At 37.8% G+C, this 21,626-nt stretch overlaps 2 protein-coding genes and 1 long non-coding RNA gene across 5 annotated transcripts; 2 read left to right on the top strand and 1 right to left on the bottom strand.

Annotated features, from left to right (window-relative positions):
* The first annotated feature begins 167 nt into the window (after positions 1 to 167).
* LOC108952291 (uncharacterized) lies at positions 168 to 7,892 on the top strand. The gene is made up of 6 exons (XR_010495034.1): positions 168 to 423; positions 509 to 588; positions 673 to 792; positions 2,544 to 2,615; positions 5,726 to 6,616; positions 6,814 to 7,892. It is a non-coding gene; the product is annotated as an uncharacterized LOC108952291 (long non-coding RNA).
* On the bottom strand, positions 2,462 to 5,486 carry LOC135633508 (pentatricopeptide repeat-containing protein At2g22410, mitochondrial-like). The gene has a single exon (XM_065143040.1). It carries the CDS (start codon positions 5,178 to 5,180, stop codon positions 3,195 to 3,197), a length of 1,986 nt encoding a protein of 661 aa, XP_064999112.1. The 5' UTR covers positions 5,181 to 5,486; the 3' UTR covers positions 2,462 to 3,194.
* A 1,268-nt stretch (positions 7,893 to 9,160) lies between the features above and the next one.
* Positions 9,161 to 16,849, top strand: LOC135633960 (ribulose-1,5 bisphosphate carboxylase/oxygenase large subunit N-methyltransferase, chloroplastic-like). Of its 3 annotated transcripts, XM_065144003.1 has the most exons (13): positions 9,162 to 9,644; positions 9,734 to 9,809; positions 11,055 to 11,260; positions 11,404 to 11,490; positions 11,586 to 11,678; positions 12,651 to 12,805; positions 12,927 to 13,011; positions 13,089 to 13,175; positions 13,241 to 13,360; positions 15,017 to 15,118; positions 15,205 to 15,375; positions 15,467 to 15,554; positions 16,571 to 16,849. In XM_065144003.1, exons 1-11 carry the CDS (start codon positions 9,297 to 9,299, stop codon positions 15,373 to 15,375), a joined length of 1,530 nt encoding a protein of 509 aa, XP_065000075.1. In that variant the 5' UTR covers positions 9,162 to 9,296; the 3' UTR covers positions 15,467 to 15,554; positions 16,571 to 16,849. The 3 variants fall into 3 exon arrangements, with proteins under 3 accessions (XP_065000076.1, XP_065000077.1, XP_065000075.1); XM_065144004.1 differs by lacking the exons at positions 15,467 to 15,554; positions 16,571 to 16,849 and having other exon boundaries at positions 9,161 to 9,644; positions 15,205 to 15,376; XM_065144005.1 differs by lacking the exons at positions 15,017 to 15,118; positions 15,205 to 15,375; positions 15,467 to 15,554; positions 16,571 to 16,849 and adding an exon at positions 14,946 to 14,984 and having other exon boundaries at positions 9,161 to 9,644.
* The last annotated feature ends 4,777 nt before the right edge of the window (positions 16,850 to 21,626 follow it).

Below are 21,626 nucleotides of genomic sequence, written 5' to 3'. Positions count from 1 at the left end.
ACCGTTTACTGTCCACCATGCACGAAATGTAAAGAACACGTTGGACATAGTTTCCCGCTTCGCGACTTGATTGGAAGAGAATACTTTTGAGCCCATCACATGCCGCCGACAATTTAAACGCTCGTTTGTTGCGATCGGACCCGATCTCTTTGTCCACCTTCCTTCAAAGCAAAGGAGGGAAGAGATGCTGAAGACCAGAGGAGCCTCCGACGCTTTCCTTCCGATCCCGGGTTCTCCCAGCTCTAGCGAACACGCGACGCCTCTTATCGTCTCTCCTCTCGTCTTCGTTCTCCCACTCCTCTTTCTGCCGATTCGGAGCGCAGCGAGGGCTCTGACGCTGGAGGGTCAGATTGGCGGATCAGAGGTTGGAGGAAGTCGACGAGCTCATCGATTCTGTCGGGACCTTCATCTTCGCTTCCGAAGGTCATCTCCCTTTCCGATTCCTTACTTTTTACAGAAATCATTTGCAGAATCTTTCTTTCTAAATTCAATCATCACTCGTTAAAAGTTCGGTCTTCGGTAATTTTTCGGAAGGGAGATAAATTGATCGATGGGGTGCCCGAGACTCTTGATATGCTAAGATCTAAGGTCAGACCGCAGTATCATCATCATGGTTTTGATGACTTTAATATCATGGATAGATTTGATAATGGTATGGTTTATGGATTTCAGGAGATGGTTTACCAAAAGAAAGAAGAAGCAACTAGGGGATAAACCTGTGAGCCAAACCGGCATTAAGATCGAGCTTCACATCCCCTGAAACTGGATTGTGGGCAGAGCCTAGATCTACAAGTAAATCCCTCCCCTCCAATCTTCCAGTTTTGAATACTGCCTATTCACTGTTAAAACTAGCTGACACATATGAAAGATATAATTAGTCATATACTAACATGATTAATCATCTGCGTTTCGCTAAGACTGAGTGCATATGTATTTCATGAAGATATTTTAACGTGAAGCATATTCTGCTACATAGCATTTACTATGTCACTGTATCAATAAAAAATCATGCTGTTACATTTATTTTCACAACTGGTTATAATTATCATCGACTTTTTTCCTTTTTCTAATATCGTGAACCTAACATGAAACATTCAGGAAAGATGTATCACTTCAAGAAAAACCCAAGGACTAGGAGACTCAACATCTCAACCTTCTCAAATGGAGAAGTGTTACACTAGAAGAACTAAATAAGCAAAATAGCTCTAGCCATATGATTGCTATACCATGCACTTTGCATCTTCTTATCATGTTGAGCAAGTCATCTCCTTCATGCCCAAATTGCATTTATGTTCTGCACACGAAGCAGCTCTACACAAAGTTGAGGCTGCCAAGTCCTTGGAGACTCCAAGCCTCCTCCATTAAATAGAATGTGGAAGACTGTACAATCCCCAATCATGTAGCAAGAGGTTAACAGCCACTGGAATTGGACAGGTGAAAGTCATTATGGAAAATGATGTTGCTACTTGGATAAACCGCATTCGTGGGTATAAATTCTAGTCTTCAAGAATTTGATGGTTATTACATGCACCTCTAAGAAATCAAAAGGTGGTAATCATATATCTAGTCCTATATTTCATTTAACATAAAGCATTAAAGCATTGACAATGTACAATCTATATACAAATGCAAATGGTCGTTTGGATCAATGGCTGAAACTGTTATGATTATCACCTACACTTGAGACCTATTTTTGCCTTCCTCAACTAGTGTTAAAGAATCCATATTCCAGAGTATCCACAACTTCAGTAGCTTGGGAGACATTATTATCCTGATGCCCTACCTGAGAAATATGTTGCATTTCCCTGAGAAGCACTTGTTCCTTTACTAAGATTCTTTACAAAGGAAGTAGACAATAGTTGACCAATTGGACACTGACAACCAAGCATGTATAGTGACAGCTTACTGATTAAATCGTGAAATAAACCACTGGGGTTTCAGTTATCCAGCGAGTATTCGTGCTGGATTGACTCAGCTGGACTAGAAAGAACAAAATTTTTGGCATGGTCACAACTTAATTGGCTGACGACCCAAGTTTCACATCTGGATTTTTATCCCTTGTGGCAAACATAAAACATATTAATGAAATCAAAGCATTAACTTCTAAAGATATTTGTGGGGATCAGAGCTGGAATATGTTAAAACCAAGAATATATTATCAGCCTACCCCAAACAGTTAAGATTTACTTCCTGTTATTGCTGCAAGAATATTATATCAGCTAGTAACTTAGCCTAACTTTATTTTTTTGTTTGCCCTGATGAGACCATAATCACAAGAAGAACTTCTCTTTGATATCTCTAGCACTGTTCAGGAAAAACTAGAATTTACTTAAAGGACTTTCCATGACTCACCTTAAAAAATCATCAACAAGAGGTTGTATCACATTCTGAACATCATCCTCAGACCAACCAAATTTGCACTTGTCAATATTAGTAATTATAAAGAGAAAACGGATACAAATGGATTTAACTTTGTTAAAACGAAAATTTTAATTTGTAAACACAAAGTGCAAATCTCATATGTATACTATTACATGTTGCAGGATGATACCTGAACTCAAGCAACTGCATTCTTTGTGAAGAGCACATGTTGACTGCTTTACTACTGGAAACTGGTAATTGCTCTTTCGCCATTGGATTTAAATATTTACTGATATTCATACCATGTTCTAACTCAAAATAAAGCTGCCAGCTTCCGTGTATCGAATAACATATCCAAAGGCAAAGAAGTTCCACTGCATTTAGCATTTTAGCAATCTGCAGTGGACCCTTATTATTAACATTCAAAAAAATCAGTTGGCCTGATATGGACCAGCTGGTATTTATTGTGCCCATCAGGAACTGGCACTCGGACCAGACAATTTCATCCTATCCAGTTTGAAATATTTTATTTATTTTTCTTATATTGACTGTCAACAACCCTCCTCTCCTCCTCCTTCCCGTCCCCCTCCTCTCCTCCTCTCCTTGTTCCCCTCCCCTCTTCTCATTGGTATGTACCAACCAGTAAGCTGCATATCATGTGTCAATATGATGGTATGCACTGAATCAATACTGCTCTGGCTAATGTACTGGAGAGGAGGAGAGGTTCTTATCTCAAGCTCTTGTTTATGTTAAGATCAGCATGGTACCAGTCAATCTCAGTGAGGTTCTTATCTTGTCATTTGTAGACATTGAGCCACCTTTGTGCGACCCTATCAACACTTTGCCTGAGGAACATAGCCTTCTATCTTTAATTGTGTGTAAATGTTGTTTAAAGTTGCATAGATCTCTTTAGATTGCAAATGTGACACATCAGCAACATGAAAATCATGGAACTTCCCATCGAATTCAATTGAGCTACAACCAGGAGTTTTCTTAACTCCTCTCTCTTTCATCATCTTCCTCACCTTCTTCACATCATCCCATTCTCTTCTTGTGGCATACAAATTTGCCATAAGCACATATATACCACTGTCTCCAGGTTCCAAGCCTAAAAGCATTTCACCTGCAAACTTTCCTAATTCCACATTACCCTGCATCCTGCATGCATTAAGGAGAGCACCCCATGCTGCTCCATCTGGCTCCACCGGCATGCCCCTTACCAACTCATGAGCTTCCTTCAAGAGCCCAAATTTACCAAATAGGTCTATCAGGCATGCATAGTGTACACCCTTGGGTTCAATGGCAAAAATTGATTTCATGTCTGCAAAGTGCCTTCGACCTTGGACGACTAAGCCGCCATGACAGCAAGCAGATAAGACACCGACAAATGTGATGTCATCAGGCATTAGTTGTGTATTCTTCATATGTTCAAAAAGGAATAAGGCCTCTTTGCTATAACCATGTACAGCATATGCCAAGATCATTGTATTCCAACTCACCACATCCTTTTCTGGCATCTCATCAAACAATTTAGCTGCTTCTGCAATATCTCCACATTTAGCATACATGTCTATGAAAGCATTTGCCAATTTTACAGAGAGTCTGATCATTTTGCCATCTATATAATGTTCATAGATCCATCTACCAAGATCCAAGCAACCTAACATGGCACATGCTGAAAGCACATTCACCAGAGTAGCCTCTATAGGCTTCACATTTGCTGCAATCATCTCGTAAAACAACTGTACTGCTTGTTTAGGTTGATTTGATTGTGAATATGCTGCAATCATACTGCTCCAAGTGACCACATTTTTTTCAGGCATATTATCAAATAATTGCCTTGCAAGATCTAGGTTACCACATTTTGCATATGCACTCATCATAGAAGTCCATGAAAAAACATCCTTGATCGGCATGTCGTCGAAAACTTCTTTTGCATCAGCCACAGAACCACACTTCCCATACATATCCACCAAAGCATTAAGAAGATTGATGCTGGCATCTATGCCACTTCTTCCAATATTATCATGCATCAACCTGCCAAATTTTAGTTCACCCAATTGAGAGATTGCTGAAAGTATGGCGATGAAAGTGATATCATTGGGTTGGGTACCCGTCATCAGCATTTGATAGAAGAGCCTCAATGCTTCATGTGGCTTTCTGCTTTCGGAATAGCCATCAATCATTGTAGTCCAAGAGACGACATCCCTTTCAGACAAAGCATCGAACACCCTTCTCGCAGAGGCCAACGGCCCCTGTGTCGCATAAAAGCGCACCAAGCCGTTCCCCACGAGCAAATGTGATATAAAGCCGGCTTTGCAAGCTACGCAATGGATTCCCTCCCCTGGCGAAGCCTCCGGGAGCTGCTCGCAGCTCTTCAGCACGAAGACAAAGCTGCGGCCGTCCATCTCGACACGGTCGCGGACCATGCGGCGGAAGCAGGAGAAACCTGAGAGGGGGAAGTTGGCCCGGTTGTAGCCCCTGATCATGGTGTTCCAGATGTAAGGGTTGGGGCTGGAAATACCACGGAAGACGAGGGCGGCATGTGCCATGTCGCTGGGATCGGAGAGGGCGCAGAAGGCGAGGACGCGGCTGGCCGGGAAGCGGTGGGACATGAGTCCGGCGGTGGTCAAGCGGGCCTGTATCTGCTTGAGGTGGGCCATGGAGTCGCAGGACTCCATGATGGAGAGGATAGGGTGAGTGACGACAAGGTTGCGGTTGGAGTTCCACTTGGGCCTGGGGAAGGCGGAGAAAAATCGGAGAAGGCGACCGAGGAATGGAGGAGGAGCGCTTGAGATGTAGAGATCAGGATATGGCATCTCCGTGACAAGGGAAGGCGGGAATACAAACTCTGTGCAGGGTCTTCAAATTTATAAACGTGGTGACCGTTTGTAGCGTGGCAGAGTCTCTCTCTCTCTCTCGCTCTCTCTCTCTCTCTCTCTCTCTCGTGGAGTAGGGTATTTTGACTAAACCATACAATATTCTTATGATATATGCTCGCAAAGGATCAAACTTAAGGAACAGACTGCTGAAGGCCGAGGATTCTCTTCATTTTGGTAGCTTCGATTATGCCTAGGGACTTGAGGAAAGATGAATACCAGATTGAATTGAGTGCCAACATTTTCTGATGGAATTTGTTTCTGTTTCTGATTGAATTAGCTGAAGTATATAATGACACTTCCAGGATAGCTAGACCTGATTGCTAAGTTTGAACATTCTTATTACTGCTAGGTTGGAACATAAACTGCATCTGAGCAACATAACATACCTTTGAGCTTTGGTTTGTCTTTTTCTTGTGTCATTTTACTGGTGCAATTCAATTTGTTGCACATAAGATATTTACAGAATGTGTTGCCTTTTCCAGATTCTGAAACGAGAGCAAGAGAATTGCACATGCTTAAGCAAACTAGAAAAGATATGAGGTGGAAACCCATGTTTTTTACTTAAGAGTCTGATGCTGCTGCAAGCACCTTGGTCTTTGATTTCTTAGTGCTGGCACGAGCAAGCTCAGAGTTGTCGCACAACCGGCGCTGAATCATGTCCAACAATCTCGTCTGCAAGTGCTTGTTGATGGTGATCATGTGTTTCGTCACGGTGGAAGTCCGCAAGCGGTTCTCCACTGCTGCCACCACCTTCATCTCTAAGGCTTCTGGGGTTCCCTCCCTCTGCAAGTTCAAGAAATACATTTCCCTACCGAGGTAAGAACGTGAGTAAATAGCAACAGGTACATGACTTTGAGAGGGTCAACCTCAAGCTCAAGAATTTGCTTCTTCATCAGTCGGTAAGTTTGGAATCCGGGGCTGATAAAGTGATCTTCCTGAGGACAGTAAGCTGGTAAAATGGTCCGTGTTCTCTCTGTTGCAACGTTTGGCTGAGGAGACTTGTCCAGTAATGAGACATGAGGGCGAAGCTGGCTTCTCTTGTTCTTCGCCACAGAGAGCATTGATTGTGAGATCACCAGCAAGTTTGTTATATAACCTGCTGAGACACGGTGAAATGCTTCATCAGATTCCGCATCTAATTCAGATGAATTCTGATCTTGAAGTTATCAGAAATGACAAGTAATTGGACCAAAAAAGCACTCGAGAGTGAAGATCTTGGCAGTTTCACCATGCATGCATGAGCAGATATCAGATTACCCTTCTTATAGCTGAATCTTCGTAAGGGCTGACACAGGTTAGCATCCCAAATGCAAGCAGCACCATCCTTTGATGCAGAAATCAACCATTTACCTCCTGGACTGAATGATAAAGTGGTAATACAATCCCTATGCAGTCAAATATTAGCAATCAGATTAATAGTATGTATCATGATATGTAATCCGGAACTGTCTTAGCTTCTATTATCTGCATAGCAACTAGGAATTTTACTGCTCTAGTGACTTAATCGCTTTCTAATTCATCATTTACTTTCTTATAGAAGTTATGGAATGTAAGCAGTAAATTGTTGCAGGTGACACATTACTTATGCCCTCCAAGAAAGCCAGAACTGTCCTCTGAAATTGTTGAGGGCGTTTCTTCCAGTCCAAGATTAAGTTCACTAACAAGAATTCGGCCATCCATACATCCGGCAAACAGAAGTTGCTCTTGAGGGTCAGAAGCAATTGCAGTCACAGGAGCAGAGAACACATGAGTTTGCACCAGCCTGCCCGAAATGACGTCCCATACCTAAAAATTATCTCGTGTTGTTAACAAGCATGCATCATCAGAACATTAAACTTTTATATTTGGCAACAAAATTGTCAAAGCTTGTCATGTCTCAACCTTGGAAGTGCCATCAAGGGAGCTTGATATCAATGATAAGCTACAGCCTCCAGACATTAGTAGCAGACCAGTTACAGAGGATTGATGCTCACACCATGTGTGTACAGAAGATAAAGTTCCACAAATTTGAGGATCTTCAACATCCAGTAAGCTTGCATGGTAAGTAAGCAAAAGCAATCACTTCTTTTTCCCAAGAGTTTATCACTCACGGTAGCTGAGGTTTCAGATGATTGGTACCTGATCATGGACCATACATGGATGACACCATCCTCAGAAGCAGAAATAAGCAGAGTGCCATCGTGAGAAAAGGCTAAACAGCTCAGAGGATTCTGATGAGCAGGCCATATCTTAAGCAGTTTTCCACTTGTAACCTTCACTCATGGAATGAACAATACTGAGCCAATGAAGCCCGGAACTACTAACGAAAGAATTCAGGTTTTTTTTTGAAGGTCGAAGGCACTCATGGATTTAATTGAGCATTGTGACATTTTTCTCATCTGGTTTGATGGTATTTATTAGACACAAAATAAACAGTTTGGGTCAGTTACTTACCTCCCATATATATACATTCCCAGCAGGAGCTCCACCAGCAAGATAAATGCCATCCTTGGAGCTGGAAATTGGCCCAATATTCTCAAGTGGATAGCTTCTATGTGGTGACTGGGGCTACAACAATAGAAAGCAATTGTCAATACCAATTAGTTTCATTCTGACAATTATCAACAAGAACAATTATATCAGAGAATGTGATTGCAGATGTACAATGTAGAAATGTTTACTTGTTTAATTCAAGAAAATATCATGTTTACTTGTTTATTTTTATAGTGATTACAATAAAAATAATGCAATGCTGCTCTTTCAATCTACCATCTAACTTGTTTAACCTCAATATCAAGGGTCGGAAAGAAAAGAGAACAGTCACAAACACAACACTGGAGGTTTTTGTGATCCTAACAATAGACTACATAAAGGAAAGAGATGGTGGAGAAGAAGGTGGCGGCTCTCTTCTCCCTTGGCCTCCATGGATTGAGGTGGAAAGAGAGATTCAACTCTTCGATACCGGAGAAATCATGGCCATGGCCATACCTTGTTCAAAGCCCAGAAGAAGATGGCACCGCCGCGGTAGGATCGATGTCTCTGTAGCTGGGACGCGACGAGGTGGTGGTCGGCGAGGCAGAGGAGGCCATTGGGAGGCGAAGCGCAGGTGGGTAGTCTCATGAGTTCCTCCCCTGTCTCCAAGTCATACATGGTTATTCCGGCACTCATCTTCTCACCGCACACCACCAATGCCTCCCTCCTCGTCTCTGCAACACCCACGTCCACCATCTCCTCCTCCTCCTCCTCCTCCGGTGTGGTCAAAAGGGTAGGGCTTGTGTTTCCTGGACGGCGGGCGTTAAAGCTACGACCTGTACAGCTGACAGTGCCGATCGACAATTGTCAACAAGCTTTCCAGTCGCAGCTGCGTCTGCATGCAGCCATGCACGTTGAAAGCACGCACTCTGTTGCTCGGACTGCTTACTCCTCGCCAGCCACCTTCGTTGGGGGTTTTAAATTTTCTTTTCTTTTTAAAATAAAAAATAAAATTTAAATTATTTTTATAATAATTATAAATATAGAATTTGATCGAATAAGATATATCTTTTGAAGAGATAGAATATATGAGACTCAGACAATCCGAGGGTTCATACGAGGACATAAAAATATTTGGATCATCTGTGCGTCACCGTACCAATCACATCAATCGTTTGTTTTTATTAGCTGATATATAAGTTGATGGGACATCTGAATTGGTATTGGCATAAATGAAGGATGAAAGAGTATATCGATCGGACACTTCTTAAACACTAAATAGTATCATAATTCAATTAACAATAAAATGCATCATATTAGAGATTGTTAATCTGATTTTTCTTTTTTGGATAAGGATGGGATGCACAAATGTAATATTAAGATTCATAAGGGCAAATACGTTATTTTCCAAACTTTGGAAGGCTATATTTGTAATAATATAGCAAAAAATCCACTTCATCTCCACACACCCAATCCTTCTCTTCCCCCGCACCGCCCTTGCCGTCGACTCGGCTTTCATCTTCTCTCTCTCTCGCCCTCTGTCCGCCGACCATCCGCCGTCGATCCCAAAAGAACTAACCCTAACCCCCACCTTCGTCCGCCATGGACGTCGCTCACCTCCTCGGGCCCTGCGTCTCCTCTCCCTTTCTCTCCCCTTCCCCTCGCCCTTTCTCCGGTCTGCCCGGCCTCAGGATCCAGAGGCGACGCGCCCCATTCCGAACCACCCGTCGCTTGAACCAGTGCCTCGCCTGCGGCGCTGACACCCTGGTCGCCGGATCGGAGGGGAGCTCGCAGGCCCTCCGCTGCGAGAAGGCGGCGGAGGCTGGGGACCTCAAGTCTTGGCTGCACCGTCACGGATTGCCGCCTTGCAAGGTCGTTCTGAAGGAGAGGCATTCGCACGACGGGAAGCATCGTCCGATTCATTATGTCGCTGCTAGTGAGAATCTGCAGGTGAGTGTTTGTGGGTTTTTGTGATCGGCGTCTGTTGGCTTCTTTCATTTTCCCTCTTTTTGGGTGGTGAGATTCGATTTTCTTGGCAGGCGGGGGATGTTGCTTATCTGGTGCCAAACTCATTGGTCGTGACGCTGGATAGAGTGTTAGGAAACGAAACGATCGGTAAGTCCGCAAGAGGATGTATGTTCTATTGGTCTTGCTTTCAAACATATTATGTTTCTTCTAGGATTTGAACTGTACATCCCTCGAGTATGTGAATTACTTAATAAAATAGTAAATCGAAGGGAAATTGACACTTATGTATAATCATGTTGTTCTTTGCTAAAATTTATGTACGAATCCAAAATGTTAGGCTCCTCCTGAGAGGTCTATAGATGGACAACGTGACATACTGCTGGGAATATTTCAAAGATAATGGAAGGCTACATGTTTGATGATCTAAATATTCTGATAAATATATGCTTGTGCAATATTGAGGCTAGATAAGTACATTGAAAGAGGCGGAGTGGTCAATGAAAAGTGGATGGATGAGTAAGAATACTTTTGGGAAAAAGGGCAGTCCAGTGCTAAGGTTCCTGCTAATGCAGAGTCTAGGGCACGAATGTACACAATTTTCCCCTATTGAGTAGAGAGACTATGTTTGCGACTTGAACCTTGGTCACCTTTGTCATAGATGATCAACCTCATCTTTGAAGCAAGGGTCGCCCTCTTATAAAACAAGGGCTCAATGCATGAGGCTACTGCTAGAAAAATTCATTGTTACTCCCTATTTTTCATTGTTCAAACTAGAAAAGTTCTTGGATAGTCCGAGGTCTCAACTTTCTCCTTATCAATTATCACATGTTCCTAGTCTTGATAAAGTTAGCAATGGCAGGAAAATTTTTGTACCTTTCTCTGTCAATTAGCTAAAAGAGAACATTGAGGATTTGGTGGTCTTTCAACTCGATCATTGTGCAAAAAATTATTTTAGCTACGATTTTTGGAATTAATTAATTTAGAAATATTTTTTTACTAGTTTTCATAATTTAGGATTTAATTTTAGCCATATGAGGTTCCTAAATAAACGACCACACAATTGGTAATAATGACTTCTATTCTCTGCTTATTGGATACCTGTTGATGGCCACTTTGGTTCTAGTTATATTAAATAAACCTCTAAAAGTAGTATCAGAAAACTGATAAACATGGGCAAAAAAAGAATCCATGGATTGTTTGCAAAAAAATAATACCAGATGCAATTTTGTGGCATCTCATTTTTATCAAATATTATTTGTGTTAGAGATGGCTTTCTATGTATATTTATTTCTTGATTTTTTAAATGTTGATTGTATTGCAACTTTGCAAAAATTCTCATGTTGTTCATTCTTTTATCTACCTGGATCAGTCTATTATTTTTGGGTTTTGCAGCCGAACTGTTGACCACAAACAAACTGTCAGAATTAGCCTGCTTGGCACTCTATCTAATGTATGAGAAAAAGCAAGGAAAGAAGTCCTTCTGGTATCCATTCATCAGGGAGCTCGATCGCCAACGAGGAAGAGGCCAGGTAGCCGTGGAATCACCACTTCTCTGGTCTGAATCCGAATTGGCTTACTTAGATGGCAGTCATACAAGGGTAATAGCTGCTCAATTGTTTTAAACTATAGCAAAATTGCTTTGTTTTGATTTTAAAAGCTTTAAATCCATACAACCACTATGGAGGTGTCAAATTTTGTTAACAATCAGTAAAAGAAGATCACATGGTAATTAATCATTCAGGCTGAAGTTCTGGAAAGGGAAGAAGGAATAAAGCGAGAGTACAATGAGCTGGACACAGTTTGGTTCATGGCTGGCTCACTTTTTAAGGTTTCATTTCAGTGTTTTCAAACTGCATGAACATTTCTGAATTTGCTTTTTTAAAAGATAAACTTTCATTTTCTCACAAATTTCTTGGAACGCAGCAATACCCATTTGACATACCCACAGAGGCTTTTCCATATGAGATTTTTAAGCAAGCATTTGTTGCGGTTCAGTCATGTGTGGTTCATTTACAGGTAGTTGTTGCATACATTGCTACTCTTTTGCAAATACAAATTTGCATATGGCTAAAGCATTATGTTTGATATCTTTGCTGTTAGGTTAATTAAGAATCTGGACTCGACTGATTAGTATGTCTTTTTATAAGATGATAGATTTGTGCCTGATTTGCAGCCCTGTGCTAATAATGTCCTGCAATACATGTGGGGTACAAACATCAAGCATATGGTCTTGCTGATCTCCATGCCCACATGTAAGAGTGGCCACAAGATTGGTAAAACGTTGCAGTATGACCTTTTTGTATTATTTGAGGCATAAGTAAATTGGTCTGAGAGATGAACCTGCAAGAACTCAGTGGACATTTGCTTGTGCTATCTGGATGCAGGAGTAAGAAAAAAGTGAACAGGAAAGATTGATCAACATATGATTGTTATATTCAGGAATTATCACCATTCAAATCATTATAAATAAAGATTGAAGTACTCAGAAGTCTGAACTTAACTAAACATATGACTATTTACATATCTCAATGGCGGCAAAAGATTCATTGCAGATCCCAAACAGTTGAGACTTACGGTTTTGTTGTTGTTGTTGTTGCAGCATGAAAGTAAAGCAACTGAAGTAAAAGAAAACATAATAAATGACTTGACAAATAAAAATACTCCGTTCAGTTTTTCCTCTAAAAATGCAACACACCAAATAAAACATAGAACAAATCTTCATTTGTTAAATTTCTTAGAATGAGAACTCAAAATTCTTGCAATTTTCTAGACCCAACCATCTTGAAATTGCATTCTTTATCATCCTTTTAGTCTATCCATCTCATTGTCTTAGCATAATGTATCAGACTTTTTATCATCGTGTGAGAGAACAAATTATTTATTTTGTGCAAAAATGTATGATATTTCTTTGATAGTAATTAAAATTATGTCATCAGACTTTTGCACCATGCCTTACTGCCTTTTTATTATTTACTTTGTTGGAAACAGAATGTAAGTTTGGCCAGAAGATTTGCATTAGTTCCTCTGGGGCCTCCATTATTGGCTTACAAAAGCAATTGCAAAGCAATGTTAACTGCAGTTGATGATGCTGTTCAGTTGGTCGTTGATCGTCCATATAAAGCTGGGGAACCAATTGTTGTGTGGTAATATGTTGTTTCTGGTGATTGTTCTGTCATCTACATCTTATCTGTGCTTTTGTATATCTAGTTTTGCATGCATGTATGCAACATATTGTTCATGGACATCTTAAACAAAATTGAATAGGTGTGGACCACAACCAAATTCTCGGTTGCTTCTTAACTATGGTTTTGTTGATGAAGATAATCCCTATGATCGGATAGTGATTGAGGTGAAATCCGGGTTCTCTCATCTAGTTTATATTTATTCTCTTAACTGGTTTAATCTTCTCGCAAACATGGACTCTAGGCATCTCTAAATACAGAAGATCCTCAATACCAAGAAAAGAGAATGGTAGCTCAAAGAAACGGGAAGTTGGCTGTCCAAGTTTTTCATGTAAGAAAAGTCTAAATTTACTTTCATTACTCTTTTGATCAAGTATAAATTGCCTCTTTTTTCAGGTCTATGTGGGTAGAGAAAAAGAAGCCATATCAGAAATGCTACCATACTTCCGATTAGGGTACATTTCAGATACAGCAGAGATGAATTCTGTCATTTCTTCTCAAGGCCCTACATGTCCTGTATGTCCATTCAATTCTCTGTTTAATGGATATAAAAACTTTATTTTGTAGATATCCTAGATAGGTAGGCTTTGCACACGAGGTGCAGGTAACAAATTCACTTGCAATGCCTTGATCAATTTATTGTCAGTAATCAGTAAGAGAATATGTACTAATAGAAATTAAACATTTTCATTTTAGCTTTGGTATTTATTTTTGAATAAACTGGGAATATCATAGCTTTTCATCTTATCTATGTGCTTTTCACCTTTGACAGTATATGTTTCTCTGCCCTTCCAATTAACTTTAGTGAATCAGTTTGTTCACAAATTAATAAAAACCATTAATACATTTTTTAGAATTCTGCTATATATTGAGGATGTTGCGTTGATTGTATATGTCTAAATTAATCTGAAAACCATAAAGATTTAGATGCCTTTGTGATGCCTTAGGTAACATACACAGAAAAAAAGAAAAGAAAAGAAAAGAAAAAGAGAGAGATTGATTTTTTAGTGCATGAATCACCATTCTCCAGCTACATCCCTGTAAGTCTTACGGTCAACACATCTTTTTTGTTTGGCTCTATAAGTATTTGTTTCCTTCTTGTTTATGCAAGAGGCATCTCCAACGCAAGTCAACTTACTCTTTATTGTTGCACTACCACCAAAACCATTTTTATTTTCTCAGCTTGATCAGTTTCTAGTTTCTATCTTCTCTAGTTCTACAGAGTACATCATCAGAATTTGACTTCTACCTACATAAACTTAAAGTATTTTGACCTTCGCTAATTGCATATTGTAATCTTGCCCATATTCTTACTATTATATTTATTTTGTCATTGTTGAGTTGTTGAAATTTTGATGCACTTTGGATTCAATTCAGTTTTAAGTTTTGGCTATGGTTTAATAGAAAGATTATATCCAAGGATCTTAATTGAGTCTTCTTTTACTTGCTAATATTTTATATTTTTACAAGTACTACAAATAAGCCATGAGTAATGTTTGCGAGACCCTAGTAATTTGTGTCTTTATGGCTGGTTAATCTCTTCTTGAAATTTATATTATAGTGTTCGACAAGGGTCAGTGCTAAAAATTTAATAGTCCTTGAAAAGTTTATCAGATTGCTGGAAGTCTTTATAGGTTAGGAATGCTTGCTTGGTCTGAAGAAGGGGTATCTAGTTGTTTGTGAAAGATATGCATGTGATTTTCGCTGCTGTCACTTGTGGCCAAGTAGCCATTCTAATTTATGCAAAAACAAAGTTGTTGCTTTGAATCAATCTTTTAGTGTCACTCAGGTTGACATGCGAAACACTGTCATGTGACCTTGTGGTAGCAAAGTTTCATCTGTTTTTTAATCTAGTTCACTATTTTCTCAGTGAACTTGATGAATCAATAATATGGCATGCATATTTTACAAACTACATTCTCTAGTACCCAAGGGTTATATTTAATTTTTTGGTTCCTATGTAAATTGACAATCATGGATGCAAGTAATTTAATAGAAAATCAGTTGGCATTCAGGGCAATTGATCTTTTAATAATTCAATCGACGTGGTGCAGTGCTAAGTATGCTTCATATTAAGTTTATTTCTTCTTCTGTGGCTTAGGCAGTTTATGGTTGTATCTCGTGAGTGGAGTTCCATGGTTGTGATAGCCATTTAATACTTCTTAATAACAGTTGAGCCCATGCATGGAGCGAGCAGTCCTTGACCAACTTGCAGCTTACTTTGAGGCTCGGTTGGCTGCATACCCTACAACCTTGAGTGAGGATGAAGCTATGGTAATAATGATAATTCAAAATTTATACTTGTGATCTAGTATTCATGTTTTGTGCTAATGAGCAAGTTGTAATTACATAATTACCAGTTGGCAGATTGCAATTTGAACCCAAAAAAGCAGGTTGCAGTTCAGCTAGTAAAGTTAGAGAAGAAAATCCTTCATGCTTGTCTGCGTGCGATCTTTGATTTCACAGACCAGCTACCAGATAACACAATATCTCCCTGTCCAGCTCCTTTTGCACCTCATTTAAAATTTTAGGTATTGCTGAATGATCTACCCTTCAATTTTTTGTATTTATCACACTGTTTTGAACTGACTTTGCTCTGCTTTCCCCCCTTAATTGCATAAGCAACTATCCTGTCATAAATAGGATAAAAATAAGCCAAGCATATGAAGAGCAGAAGGTCAGCTTTGGCTAGTTGGATTGCGGTTCCCAAGTAAGCCTTATAAATAGTGGAGTTTTTGAACGTGCTTTATTGGGTTTTGCTTTATCAGTTACTGACTTACAGTATATGAGATGTTCTTTCTTTTGTTGTATATGTTGAAAGTTATTTTTTAGTTGTTGATATATGTGAGAATTGCTGGTAAATTTTTCAGAAGTTAGTTATATATGGGTTTTTAAATTATACTCACATTTTCTTATATAAAATAAGAGCTATATACACATACACACAATATATATATATATATATATATATATATATATATAACTCACTTTTCATGTCACTCTCTTACTGTGCCCGACTTTCTCACCATATGCAACATACTCTTATTATGCCATGTTTGTGTCTTGTGCTAGTGTTCATGCTAAATAGTAGGGTTTTGATTGCAAATTTCACAAATCCGTGATTGTCATATGTTAAACTTAGGTTGGCTTTTTTTTCCATTTTCTTTTTTGGTGTATTTTGTCCTCTTATGACATGTTTATATTATGCATCTTGTTGAAATTTTAGGTTTTAGCTGAAATGGGAACTTTAAGCTTTCTATAAATCGGTTGTGTTAGTGCTACTTCAGTGTATCTATTAAGCAATACACATTTCGTATAGTTCCACCTGACATCAAGATGCCTCCACATGTATAAATTAGATGACTTTAGAGCATGTACAACCCATGATGATGGGATGATTTTTTTCTGCTTATTCTCATTTTGGATTGACAATCACCATTTGCTTGTAACTTTTTGAGTAAAAGAGTATCAGTCGACCAAAAGTGGCCGGAAGGACTAACGATCACAACAAAAAGGGATTATAGGGATACTCATAAACTTGACAAAAGATTTCATAAACTTGTAAAACAATAACAACATGAATAATGTAATATGTTTTGCTGCTGCTGTTGATGATCATCAATGTGATCCGTAGATATGTAGCATCCTTTTTCAATCTACTTTGTGCAGCCCGGATTCCCACAAGGAGCTAAAAGTTTCTTTTCTTATATTTGTTGTTTTGTGCAGGTGATCGAAGACAAGATAGTGTTTGTATTCTTGTACAAAATCTAAGCTGTGGTTTGTCTTCCATGGCCCACCCACCTGCCATGGATATGTTTGGATATTGGTGAATCTGGGGCTATTTGAAGTCTAGGAGATTGAGCCACTATGGAATGTTGCAGTCTTCATTCTCTTCGAGACGCATCTTTTGCTGGTACGCTTCTTATGCCTGCTGCAAAACCTGTGTAATCTTTGTACATACTCTATGGATAAGTAGAGAAGCCTTTCATTCTTTTCCTTTGGAAATCTGATTGTTCTGAGTCAGCAGCTATTGGCTGTGATGCTTCCCACTACTTTGTTAGTTCTGAGCTAAATTTGAGCAAAAACATGCTCATGAAATCAAGTGGTGAGAAAGATTGGTTCGAGTGAGCCACGATAAAAAAAAAAAAAGAACACGAAGAAATCGTTTTAAATGAAGCAAGTAAGAATAAAAAAGAAAGAATTGGTCGGTTATATTTCAGTTAATTTTTATATTTTTAGTAATATAAAAAAGAGTTTGTACGAAGGTAATCTTTATAATTTCAGTTTGATTTAGTCGCTGGAAGTCACCTACGTGTGTGGAAATGCAATAGATTCGAAAAGCCAACACAACATCAATAATCTTATTTTAGTAAACATATAATATATAAATGAGGATTTAAATATTCTTAATTAAGCTAAAGATAATATTCTAAAAAGGATTGGATCGAAATACCTAAAAAGACATTCTAACTTAACAGAGGAGGAGCAAGGGCTTCATGTGTTACAAAAACGGAATCCATCATGCTCGTAAAAATCGACATGTTAAGAAATGTTGTCTTCAAAGTAATGATTTGATTATGTTCGAGTTCTATGCGGAAGCAGGTTGACTCGGTCTGAGGTATCAAGGAGCTGAGTTAGAGGAAAGCTATTGATAAAGCTCATGATCTCTCGAAATATTTTCAACCCGATGTCTTTGATGCCTAAATGTGAAATTCGAAATGAAGTGCCAAAAATTCAAAAGGTTCGAAGAGTGAGGAGAGACATTTATAGTCAAAGTACCCTATCCACTTGGGATTAGAGCGACAACACACATGATGGATCCGACATAACGACTTGTAAAAGAATCGATCCGACGTATCATTTCAGCGTTGATATCCACATGCCACGATCGGCAAAAGGGAGTTCTTCCTCTCATTTCGCTGGATTTCACAATTTATATTCTGAGCTAAATCGACCTTTACAAGTAAGAAACGTTGATTTCACAATTTATATTCCTATCATGAATCAAACTATTGTTTTATAGAATCAAAACCGAATTTTGATTCAAACATATTTTATACATCCAAAACAAGATTTTTTTTAATATTTTTATAAATTTTATTGAATCTATAATAATATGCATGAAATCTTAGATCAATTAAGAAACATATTAATACAGAAGCGTACCTAATGAATCAATTAGAATATTTTTTTAATTAATCGATTATTTAATCTTTCAGAGTATCCTTAAGAATTTTGGATTTCTCATTGACGTGTGAAGAGAAACTTCATTAGATACTGCAATCGGGGACCATAATCTTATTTATAGTCATAACAGATGAATCTACAATTATGATTATATTCATAATTGATGAATATATAATTATACCTTAAGAATTTTATATTCTTAACTTATCTCGTCATTAAGTTAGAAATATGACTTATGGTATCTACACAATTAATTTTCATAATAATTATATCACTTACTCAAATAAATTTATTTTAATTAGATTATTTTATTTTTAGTTAATCAAAATAATCACTTAACACATTTAATTATATATGACCCTTAAAATTCTAACACGAAAGCCTTGCAAACTTCATGTCACAGCTTCGAGCTCGGTGATCTCTCTATTTCATGGAGTAGAAAGCCTTGTGAATACGTGACTCTTAAGGTGTTAGGATTGGGGGGGGGGGGGGGGGGGGGGGTGAATTAGTACAGCGAAAAACTTTCTCGATTTCAAAAAAATATTTATTTCGATTAAAATTGATTCCGACGAAAATGATTTCGATTCAATCCATTTCTGAGAGATTATGAACTTGAAAGCTTTCGTAAAAATGTAAGATAGGATTAAGGAAATTTGTAATGATGTAAATTACACAAATGAAAAGCAAACCAGAATTTAGAGTGGTTCGGTCAATGTGACCTACATCCACTTTCGGATTCCTCCTCTGATGAGATCTCTAACATCCACTAAAGGTCTTTTTTCAATAAGCGAAGGCTAATCACCTTTTACAGTTCTTTCTCCTTTTGCCGGGTTTGAGAGACAACCCTTACAAGTCTCACTCCTCTTTCTTGGAAGGTTATAAGTCTAAGAGATGAAAAGAAGGAGAACTCTTCACTTTTATAACACTTTAAGACTGAAGAACTCAAGATTATGCTAATATCTTTCACACCCTTTCATGTAAAAAGTGTGAGGTTTTTATAAGCCTCAATGGTTTCAAAATTGGAGTCAAAAAGTGTCTCATCCCGGATTTTTAGGGTACTAGCGGTACCATCGTCATTACTATGTGGTACAACCGCCTGCAGTGTGACACTGGGCGGTACTATCGCTCAATCTGGGTAGTACTATCGCCTGACAGAGCTCGGAGACCGAGCTCTAGCAGTACCATCGCTCATTTCAAATTCTAGACTCATGCTTTTGGCAAATGATTCACATAAGAATTCATTTATAGAACAAAAAATTAATGTCATCAATATAAATTTGAACAATAAGAAAATTATTTTTAAAATTTTTAATAAATAATATAGTATCGACCTTATCTTTAGAGAAATTATTATGAATTGGAAATGAGCTAAGTCTCTCGTACCAAGCCCATAGGGCTTGTATCAATCCATAGAGAGCTTTAGTCAATTCAAACATATGATTAGGAATATTATCATTCTCAAATCCATGAGGTTGTTCAACATAAACTTCTTCGGAGATAAAGCCATTAAGAAAAGCACTTTTAACATCCATTTGAAATAACTTAAAATTATTACTACTAGCATAGGCAAGGAGCATCCTTATGGCTTCTAATCGTGCCACAAGAATGAAGGTTTCTTCATAATCGATATCTTCTTCACGATTAAAACCTTTGGCCACTAATCTAGCCTTATTTCGAACCACGATACCAAATTCATCTTACTTGTTTCTAAAGACCCATTTAATACTAAATGGTCATTTGGTCTAGAAACAAGCTTTAATACTTCATTTCTCTCAAATTGATTCAATTCTTCTTGCATTGCAATGACCCATGAATCATCTTTCATGGCTTCGTCAATGCATTTAGGTTCAATTTGGGAGAGAAAAGCAGCGTTGGCACAAAAATTCTTAAGAGAAGAACGAGTTTGAACCTCTTTCGATGTATCTCATATATACTTTCATTTCTTTGGTAAAGAAGGTTCAGATGAAGATGCATCCAAGTTGCTAGATGGAGAAAAGAATTCATTTAAATTCAAAGCATCAAATTTAAGATCATCATCAAAATTATTTTTTTTAACTTTAGAAATTTCATTAAAAACAAAGTTCTCTTATTGAAGATTCGAAAAGCCTTTGAAATAAAAGAATAACTAAGAAAAATTTTCTAATCGGATTTTGCATCAAACTTTCCTAAGGTATTTTTTTTATTCAAAATAAAATATTTACACCCAAAAATTTTAAAGTATGAAACATTAAGCCTTTTGTTGTTCCATAACTCATAAGGAGTTTTGGAAAGTAATGGTCTCACTAGAACTTTATTCATAAGATAGCATGTCGTATTTACGGCTTCATCCCAAAAATATTTGAGTAGGCTATATTCGTTTAATATGGTTCTAGTCATTTCTTGTAAGTTTTTATTCTTTCTTTCTACTACTTCATTTTGTTGATGATTTCTTGGAGTAGAGAAGTTATGGTTGTATCCATTAGATTCATAAAATTCTTGAAAATCATAGTTTTGAAACTCATCACCGTGATTACTTCGAATTGATGAAATCATAAAATATTTTTCATTTTGAATAAGTTTACAAAACTTAGAGAAATACCTAAAGCAATCATTTTTGTGTGTTAAGAAGTAAGTCCAAGTATATCTATAATAATCGTCAACAATAACAAAGACATATTTGCTACCTCCTAGGCTTGATGTAGTAATTGGTTCAAATAAGTCCATATTGATCAATTGCAATGGTCTAGAGGTGTTTTTTTTTATTCTTTGGTTTGAAACTACCTTTTATTTATTTTCTTAGTTGACATGCATCACACACATTATCTTTAACGAACTTTATGTGAGGAATTCCTCTTATAATTTCTTTATATAAGATTTGAGAGATTAGTTTCATGCTAGCATAACCTAATCTCTTATGCCAAAGCCAAGCATTATCATTCAAGACTGAAAAACATATTTTATTGTAAAGATCATTAATGTTAATAATGTATATATTATTTTATTTTAATGTAATCATATATATGTTTTTGTATGGTTTTTCAATAATGCAAGCATTATTTTCAAATTTAACAATATATCATTTATCACACAATTGACTAATGCTCAAGATGTTATACTTTAAGCCATCAACCAACAACACATCTTTAATAAAAAAAGTATGATTTGTTACCTATGGTTTATTTATCAATGATTTTACCATTATTATTGTCTCCAAAGGTGACATATCCTTCATCTAAGCTAGCGAGCTTAGAGAATTGAGATGAATCTCTAGTCATATGCCTTAAGCATCCACTATCAAGGTATCCATCTCTTGCTTCTAGCTTCTGATGGTACATTTTTCTAAAAAAAAGATGATTTTTAGATACCCATTTGGCCTTGAGTGCCTTAAAAATCGATCTACATATCTTATCATGTTGCATTGAGTCATTTGAGGTTCGTTTAGGAACACAAATCAATCTATGTGGACTATATCTTTTAAGTGGACATTTATAGGCAATATGTCCGAGTTTGCAACAAAAGTTGCATTTGGTGTGAGGTGAAACATGCAAGGTCGGGCATTTAACAAAGGTGGTTGGATTTTGGTGAGAGCTACTTACAAATCCGATTCCACTTCTCC

The sequence above is a fragment of the Musa acuminata genome, chromosome BXJ3-3, assembly GCF_036884655.1.
Source record: "Musa acuminata AAA Group cultivar baxijiao chromosome BXJ3-3, Cavendish_Baxijiao_AAA, whole genome shotgun sequence".
In the NCBI taxonomy this organism is placed as follows: domain Eukaryota; kingdom Viridiplantae; phylum Streptophyta; class Magnoliopsida; order Zingiberales; family Musaceae; genus Musa; species Musa acuminata.
The sequence above is the reverse complement of the archived record's forward strand: the minus strand, read 5'-3'. Positions and strand labels throughout refer to the sequence as shown.

Excerpts from the sequence above, each read along its gene's own strand:
- LOC135633508 (XM_065143040.1), bottom strand. The coding sequence starts at position 5,180 with ATGCCATATCCTGATCTCTACATCTCAAGCGCTCCTCCTCCATTCCTC.
- LOC135633960 (XM_065144003.1), top strand. The coding sequence starts at position 9,297 with ATGGACGTCGCTCACCTCCTCGGGCCCTGCGTCTCCTCTCCCTTTCTC. Across the intron at positions 9,810-11,054 it reads GTTAGGAAACGAAACGATCG|CCGAACTGTTGACCACAAAC; the intron begins GTAAGTCCGCAA and ends TGGGTTTTGCAG. Across the intron at positions 12,806-12,926 it reads GGGGAACCAATTGTTGTGTG|GTGTGGACCACAACCAAATT; the intron begins GTAATATGTTGT and ends AAAATTGAATAG.